Source organism: Panicum virgatum, chromosome 3N, assembly GCF_016808335.1.
Source record: "Panicum virgatum strain AP13 chromosome 3N, P.virgatum_v5, whole genome shotgun sequence".
In the NCBI taxonomy this organism is placed as follows: Eukaryota; Viridiplantae; Streptophyta; class Magnoliopsida; order Poales; family Poaceae; genus Panicum; species Panicum virgatum.
In genome coordinates this window covers 65,061,545-65,070,518 of record NC_053147.1, presented here as the reverse complement: position 1 = coordinate 65,070,518, position 8,974 = coordinate 65,061,545, and the positions used below count along the sequence as shown (strand labels likewise).

At 56.9% G+C, this 8,974-nt stretch overlaps 1 protein-coding gene across 1 annotated transcript; it reads right to left on the bottom strand.

Annotated features, from left to right (window-relative positions):
• Nucleotides 1-640: 640 nt before the first annotated feature.
• LOC120666776 (protein JINGUBANG-like) lies at nucleotides 641-2,827 on the bottom strand. The gene has a single exon (XM_039946705.1). The coding sequence runs from the start codon at nucleotides 2,691-2,693 to the stop codon at nucleotides 1,248-1,250; it is 1,446 nt and encodes a 481-aa protein (XP_039802639.1). The 5' UTR covers nucleotides 2,694-2,827; the 3' UTR covers nucleotides 641-1,247.
• Nucleotides 2,828-8,974: the final 6,147 nt, after the last annotated feature.

Below are 8,974 nucleotides of genomic sequence, written 5' to 3'. Positions count from 1 at the left end.
CACACACACACAAGTATTTTGTGTGTAATATACGACTAATGTATACGAGCGCGCGTATACAGAAAATATACCTATAAATTAGGCGTAATATACGGAAGCGGGCGGCTGAAAATGGTGGACGAATACGCTCAAGTGTGGCCAAGGAAAACTCTGAAGAATTTCCCAAAGGACTTTCGGTGGCCGTATCCCTTGGCCGGTGTGGCGATTTTAGCAGCAGACTCCAGACGACCAGACCTCCGGAAATCAGGATGCATTGCTTCGCGCGCACGGAACTCCATCGCCTAGCTAGTCGCCGCCTTCCATTGATGCCGAAAGAAAGGTACCTGTAGCAGCATGCTGCAATAGAAAAATGGGAAAGAAAGAGAAAGGAGCCAGCTGTTCTCGTCTGGGTGTCTCATCTGTACCACCGCGCCACTGCGTCACAAACAAGAGTTCGGTTAATTGCTCTCATCCGTTCGAACGAGATGGTTCATCGCTAATCCTATTCCCCCGTGCTGTACTATGGATTTATTGGTTTTGGTACCCCACTGCTATGCGTAACCATCTTAACAAGTTTATTATTTTGTCGCGGCCCTAAAAAAAGGTTTATTTTGTCGCGAAAAGTGTATACACATCTGACCCACCAGCCGGCTATATACAGTGATATCATCATGCAACTTTATTGTCTATCACAGGAAAATTTATCATGCTTTCAACCTTAATAATGCTACAAGAGAAGCTAATACGGAAATTAGCAGATGCGAGTGCGCAACCGCGACCAAACTCATGACGATGAAATGAGAGCAAACCATCACCATTTTTTCTTCTTTCCTTTGCTCACAAGCAAAACCAATCTGTACAGCTTTTTCTCTCACAAACGAGAAGCAAACCGGAAAGTCCAAAACCACACAAAAAACGTTCACATCTCCCAGCCGAAAAGGCGAAAACCTCCCAATTTCTCCCCCTTCAAACTGTCGTGCCAGCAAGGGGTTGCTTGGGAGCTTCCACCCCCTCTCACACCTTCCTCGGGGCCCACCGGCCGCACCGGTCACCGACCAAATCGCAACCACACACGCCAAGCCGTCCACGTCAGCGGCCCAGCTAGAAAACACGAACGATAAAAAAAATAATACGTAACGCCATACGTAGATACGGCGTAGAAAGAATTTCCATTTCTACGTACACCCTCGTGTACATCCCCTAGCCTGCCTATTCTACTTCCGGTGTGCATGCCACGGTGCGCGCCGGCGGCATTGCGTCGTCGTCGCTCACGCCGCGCCCATGTGCTTGGGCTCCGGCGCCGCCGCGTACGGCGTCCACGACCGCAGCGGCGACGGCGAGGCGCCCTTCCACGCGCGCGCGGGGGTCGTCGCGTCCTCGTGCGCGCCGCCGCCGGAGGCCGAAACGCGCCACACCTTGACGGACCCGTCGAGGCTGCCGCTGTACACAACCCACCGGCGCCGCGCGCCGTCGGCGCCCTCCTCCTGCTCCTCCTCGTCCATGGCGACGCACTTGACGGGGCCCGTGTGTCCCGTGAGCACGGCGAGGCGCGCGTGGTCGGCGCCCTCCTCGCGGCGCCACACGGAGATGGTCCGGTCCGCGGAGCCGCAGACGACGACGCGCCCGGCCACCGCGAGGCACAGCACGGCCATCTTGTGGCCCCGCAGCGCGCCGCCGTTCCTGGGCGCGGCGCCCGGCGGCGCAAAGCGGCGCCACTGCCAGTGCGCGACGGCGCCGTCGGAGGAGGCCACGTACACGACCCGGGCCTCGGCGGCGACGGCGATGGCCGTCACCGCGCTGTCCCCCTCCCGCAGCACGCGCTCCATGGTGTGCCACGTGTCGCGGCCCCTCCGGCCCCTCGCCCCGCGCCGCCACACCTTGACGGTGCCGTCGGCGGAGCCGGTGAGCACGAGCGCGTCGAACCCCGCGGCGGCCACCGCGTTGACGGCGTCATTGTGGGCGTGCACGGACTCGAGGCAGCGGGAGTCGGAGGCGCGCCACACCTTGAAGGTGCGGTCCCAGGAGGCCGAGTAGATGAGCCCCGCCGCGGCGTCGAGGCAGAGCGCGGAGACGGCGTCGAAGTGGCGCATCCAGAGGGCGCTGCGGCGGCGGCGCGTCGGCACGTACCGCGAGGGGCGGAGCGCGCTGGCGAGCACGTCGCGGAGCCCCGGGAGCGAGCCGACCCGGCGGTGCGCGGCGGGGTCGGCGGCGGAGGCGCGCCACACGCGGACCTTGCCGTCCTGGTGGCCCGTGTAGATGCGGCCGTCGGCGGCCACCACGATGGCCTTGACGAGGCCGCTGCCGGAGCGGAGCCCGCCGAGGTCGCGCCGGTCCCGCCACACCCGCACGGTGCGCGAGTCCGTGCCCGTGTACAGCAGGTCCCCCGCCGCCGCGAGCGAGTAGACGTGCCCGTCCGCCTTGACGAGCGAGCCGAGGAGCCCCGTCCGGTTCGCGTCCGCGCCGCCGCCGTACCCGGCGCCGGCGCCGAAGCCGAGCCCCGGGAGCTGCGTCCAGGGGGACATGGCGAAGGGCGAGGCCGCCGCGGAGGTGGTGGCGGTCGTCGGCGTGGTGGCGCCGGTGGTCGGGGTGGTCGGCGCTGAGGAGGACGCGTAGCCGTCGTCCTCGTCGTCCGACGACGACGACTGCTGCTTGGCCGCCGCCGCAGCCGCCGGGTCCGGGTGCAGGAACTGGAGCAGCTTCTTGTGGTTCCCCATGGCCGTAGCCCCCTGGTCGCAGGAATCGAAGCGAGAAGAATCGCCTGTAGTCCGTCCGGGTTGCAGCTTGCCGGAGGTCGACGAAGCGTCGATCTGTCCTGTGATTTTGGGATTGGGAAATAGTTGAGCTGAGAGCGAGACGAGGCAGCTGGGGGGGTGTATTAGTGTATATATAGAGGCCTCCCCCGGGGCGGTTGTACGGTCGCAGCGGAGGCCGTTGTGACAGGTGGACGGCTGCGGCCGCTCGCGCGCTGGGCCTGCTGCCGCTGCCGCCGCCTTGGCGGGAAGGCGTGCGCGGTCGGGAGGGGGCTAGTAGGACGCGTGGCGGCATGTGGAGACGGTCAGTACAAATGATTGCCGAGTGGCGGGCTGGTGGTGCGCGGTGCACTCGACTCGACTCGACTCCACCGGCCGGTGGCACGCTAACAGCATCTCCAAAAGTTTGTAAAATTTTACATGACATATCTTGTGTTTTGCCAACTTCTAAAAAAATATGTCAAATAAAAAAAGAGCTTATCTCCAACAATTTGGCATAATTCACTTGCCAAATCCAGATCTAACTTACATCAGGAACCCTGATAGAGAAATAAAATTATATTTATGCCCTTCCACCTTTTGAAAACTTAAATCAGGAACCCTTCTCTGTTATTTATTTCTTTTTTTACCCTCCCACCTGACTAGAAACCACGATGCCAACCGCGCGCCGCGCGCGTATATTTACGCGCTGGAGGCTGGTTTTTCCCAAGTTGCCAAAAATTGTCAAGTCTTTTGCCAAACTGTTGGAGGAGTATTTTTAACGTTTTTGCCAAAAAATCAAAGATGGCAACTCGATTTGCCAAATTATTGGAGATGCTCTAACATACGCCGTACACGGCCACATGTCACGCTACCATACTGGGAAACCCGTCACGGATTCACCGTTTCTCCGTCCGTCGTCTGGCTTTATTAAATTAAATTAATATTATTACCGATTCCGCTGGCCGGGAGCTCGATCGATCACGTGAAGCGTCTGCGGGCCCCACCCCCACGCGCGCCATGTCAACGCGGGCTTAATTGCAGCTAGCGCGATAAGGTTACGCTAATTAGGCGGAGGCCACACACGAGGGGAGAACGTACGAGCAGCGGCTGCTGCGCACGGGATCGACGACCACGCCGGCCGCCGAAGGAGGGAGGCCGTGCCGGTGGCAGGTGGCGGCGCATGCACCACCAGGCGGGTTTGACCTGGGCGGCTGCAAAATGCAACGCCGGCCGGGTCGGCCACGTATGCGCAGCGCAGCTGCTTGCGGTTGACCGGATTTATTGGATCATGTGCAGATTAGAGCACTGCCGTTCGGATTTTTACCACGTTTATAAGTGGATGCATCATGCATAGCTGTAAAATCTGGATCGGTGCTGGTCCAGCGCGAGCATTTACTTGAATCTTCTGGGCGGGTGAGCATTTGAAACTCGTTTATGGCCGTGTTTGGTGAAGGGTCACGTCAAGATTTCACAAACAGAGAAACTTTCGCATGGAGTACTAAATGTAATCTATTTGCAAAATCTTTTCAGAGACAGATGTAACTTTTTGAGATGAATCTAATGACGGTAATTAATTGATGATTTGCTACAGCGATACTACCGTAACCATCCTCTAACCACGCGGTCAAATGCCTCATTAGATTCGTCTCGCGATTTACACGGAGGGTTGTGGATGTGGTTTTGTAATTAGACTTCGTTTACTACTCTAAATTAGTGGTCAAAGGCCAAAAAAATTTCGCGAAATTTTTTACAGCCTTAACCAAACACGGCCTATAGTGTGTTCCGTGACCACGGCGGCGGCACGTCACGTTCGGACCTGCTGGAAGCAGCGGACAGGGGCGCATGCATCCTGCCCTGAGATACGCTAATAATCGGCACTAGCCGCACTACTACGTAGTATCAGGCAGGGAACGGGGGACATGTGATGCCTGCGGCCTTCGTCACGGGGCATGCAGATGCGGCGACCCCGATCTCGCGTCCCAGACTGTTACACACGCCTCTTGTTGGTTCATTATTTCGGCATATTGTGAACGGGACGGTGGAGGACCACCCCCTGCCTATTTTCTCTTTTGGAAGACATTGATGTTGCGGTGCTGCTCGCAGGGACGCAGATGGGTACCAAGGTCAATCCTAATTGGTGGTTTTATTTTGTTGTTGTTTCTAAGAATGCCACATCAGCAAAACACAAAATCAAACTATAGATGAAACTCGCTCCACAATGCGTGTTTCATACACTATTAGAGCCGGTAACCGTGCATACACAGTTTCATCCAGATGTAACCGATTTAATCAGTGCCACATCACATAAAATGGTGACATGACATGCTATTTAATGTGCATAAAACTCTTATGGAACTTCACTGGAAATTACCTATAATATTTTTAGATCAACTAAGGCCTTGGTTAGTTCCCAAAATTTTTTTAAGATGCCCATCACATCGAATCTTCGGACACATGCATGGAGCATTAAATGCAATTGAAAAAAATAGTTAATTACATAGTTTAACTATAAATAACGATACAAATCTGTTAATCCTAATTAGTCCATAATTTGATATGAATTGCCAAAACCCAAAAAAAATTCGTGAACTAAATATGGCCTAAGTTATTTACGCGAATGTTATTCTAATTCATTTTATCAATATTTTTGATCGATTCAATAATCTTACAATATATGTATTTATTAATATTTTGGATCGATTCAATAATTTTAAAATATGCTATGAATGCGAGCGCTCAAATTTCACATGCGCGACATGTTCTGGCCTCTCAGGCTCTCACGGAGAAAAAGGATCGGACAAACTAGCCTAGCCTAGGGGCTGATGATGTTGTGGCGGGGCAGTGGCATCGTGCGCGCGCACTGGTGATTGGTGATGACTGACAGGGCGTGTTGGTATGGTACGACTAGCAGCATGCACGCCGGTAGCTACTAGCTCCGCGCCACCTGTCCGATCGAATCCCTCATGTGCACAGTGCAGTGCCATGGACCATCACCGCTGCCTGCACGATCGAGCACGACCCACCGCTGGGTATACTACTACAGATACAGAAAGGGTCATTTGTCCCGGTTCTAAAGGGCTATTTGTCCTGATTTTGGAACCGGGATTCGGCCGCCAGGAGGCTTTTGTCCCGGGTGGTAGAACCGGGACAAAATGTCCTTCGCGCTAAAAAATCTTTGCGCCCTGCGGGATTGGAACCCAAGACCTATTGCCTAACGCATGGTCTGCTTACCAACTCACCTAAGTAGTACATGTGACTCAGTAAAGAATAACTCCCTTTTAAACTATCACGTGGAGGGGCCTTTTGTCCGGGTTGGTAACACCAACCGGGACAAAAAGGGCATTTTGTCCCGATTGGTACCACCAACCGGGATAAAAGGGTCACCCTTTTGTCCGGGTTGGTGTTACAACCGGGATAAAAAGGTTGGACCTTTTTGTCCCGGGTGGAGCCACCAACCGAGACAAAAGGGGGGCCTTTTGTCCCGGTTGGTGGCTCCACCCGGGACAAAAGGCCCCTATCCCCCTCGCTCCTTTGGACCCGGGACAAAAACCACCTTTTATCCCGGGTCCAAAAGTAACCGGAACAAATAACCTAAAACAAAGACCTATTCTGGAACAAATGTTTGGATCCCGGGAGGGCGCCATGGCGGCGGGGCGCCGCGGACTAGAGTACTCGACTGGAGACGCCGAGCTAAAAATTGGTAGAAGCTGGAAGAAGATACAGTGTTTTTTCTTCTTCACGGGTTCTTGTCTCACTGGTGAATCTACTATATGTTAGTTTGTATTACAATCCGTACTATTTTTCGACGAACTTAGTAGCGTTTGCGCGCTTCCTGCTCATACCTGTTCTAGCTGGCCGGCTGCCATGCATTTTCTACCGAGTACGTTAAGAAGTAAACGTACTCCTATACGCGAAGGTCCGGCGGACACGTACGACGTGCACCTGGCGCGCGCCGCGCCGCTGGCGAGATGCCGCCAGCGGCAACCTCTGGTTCCGGCGGCCCGGCAGCCGCGCGGATCGGAGCTGCAGCTGCTAGTCGATCGGCAGTGTGCCTGCGGCGTGGGTGAGAGAGAGGTGCCCTGGAGCCCAGGTCGTCTCCCCGGATCGCAGGTTTCATTCAGAAAGTGGTTCGAGTTGGGCGGTGAGCGATCGCCGGCCGGCACGCCCGATCGGTACGTCTACGGCGGCTTGTGCGAATCCTCTGGTAGTAGAGTGGTCTCGTTCGTGTCGACATTCTAATTCGACTGGACAGTGTTTATTTCTTGGAAACATTTGTGTGGTTTGTGTCGACGTCCCAATCCGACCAGCATGTGGAGTTGTGTTCGGCGCGTGTTGATGTCCCAATCCAATCCGCCGGTTTTGTTATCAAGTGTTTTTTTCTTAGTTATGGCCTCTCAGGACTATATCATTGTATTTTTTCTGCTATATCAATATAAACGCACTCGTCGAGTGTTGTGTTGTTCGTTAAAAAAAAACCCCAGGCTCCCAGCTGATCGCTATATGATCCGTCGTCCATTGCCAAGGCTGACAAGTGCCAACCGCCGGTAGCTTTTGGCCGCCGGCAGGCAACCAACCCGTGGTGGCCTCGTACCACTTGGCACCTTTCACCGGGCACTGGTGAGTGGTGGCACCCGACACGTACATACAGATCCACCAGGTGAAGGGAAGGGATGGGCGCCAAAAGTGGCGGTGCAGCAAGGCCTTGGACTTTGTGGCTTGGGGAGCGGCAGGCAGGGCGTGCATGTGCATGCAGGCACGCACTCCGGCAGCTCGGCGCCACGTGGCGGAGGCGCAACCGTCCGTCACTGCTGCATGCGCCGCTCGCTGCCGGACCTACTCCTAACGGCTAGGCATAGCTAGCTACTCGTAGGCCGTAGCAGCCCCAGGCGGTAAATCGGAGTAGCCCCCGGTGTCGGGTGCGCCGGACCAGGCCAGGCCAGGCAGGCCAATAATCGGAAACGACCTGGGCGATGGACGGGGGACCCGAATTTCTTATTGGGCCCTAGGGCGCTGCGCACGGACCGTCCTCTTCAACCTCCGGCCCCGGCCGTGAGCTCGGATTGGGGGTGGGGGGGGGGGGGGGGCAGGGAGGGTGCAAGGTGGGCGGAGCGGCCGCCGGCGAACGGTCTTAGAGTCTGGATTGTTGGGAGTGGGGTGGCTCCATGTCCGCCGACCATAGAGGAGGGTCCGGGGGTGGCGGCGACCCGACGGTGGAGGCGGGTTGTCTGGCGGAGGGCGCGGCGGCGCGGGAGCGCCGCCAGTCGGGCGAGGCCGGACAATCGGTGGGCGGTGGCCGGGGGCGGGGGCGGGGGCGGGGGCGACGGGATGGCGCGACGGCGACGCGGTGGCAGGCTCGGTTAGGGAGGGCGCGCGTTTAATCAACCGCCAGCTAATTAATTAGTATTAATTAAACCGTTGAGACAAGACCAGCGCGTTTTTTACGACGATCGACGTGCGTATCTGCATTATTGATCCGTGACGCGTGCGTTGCGGAGTAAAGATGGCAACGGGTACAAAATACCCACAAATCCGCGGATATCCGACCCGCTGGGCGCGGATTCGGGTCGTGTTTTGTGCCCGCGGGTACGGGCACGGGTACGACTTTAAACCCGACGGGTATTCTATAATGGGTTTAGAAATTTGATATCCGAACCCGAAAAACCGCAAACCCGCTGACATGTGGACCCTAATACTCTTGTATATATAACAGATCTCTAGGGTTCACTCATTTCCTCCCGACCTCTCCACTCCTACCCCTCTCGGCCGCCACCCCCAGTCGGCCGTCGCCCAGTCCCCCTCGGCCCCTTCGTGAGACCCCGAGTCCCCTCCCATGGGCCACCGCTCCTCCTCCCCCAGGCACCCGCACCGGCGGCAGCTGACGGCCGTGCCCAGGCCTCGCGTCGGCGGTGTCCCGGCCCCCACGCCTGTGGCGACCGACGGCCGCACCCAGGCCCCACGACGGCGGCGCTCGAGGGCTGCGTGACGCCCGCGCCCAGGCCACTCTCCGGCAGTCCGGCGGCGCTCGCAGCCAGCGCCGGTGTCTTCGCCCTGCAAGTCTTGCTCCTGCGCGCGGGCATATGGGTAATCCGCGGGCATACGGGTATCCGCGGGTAGCGGATACGGGTGTCGTTTTCTACCCGTCGCGGATTGCGGGCACAGGCGCAGATACGGATTTTAGCATGTGGGTACGGGTTTATAAAATTACTATCCGCGGGATTTTACCCGTTGCCATCTTGGCGCCAAGCCTGGGGAGCATGCAGCGG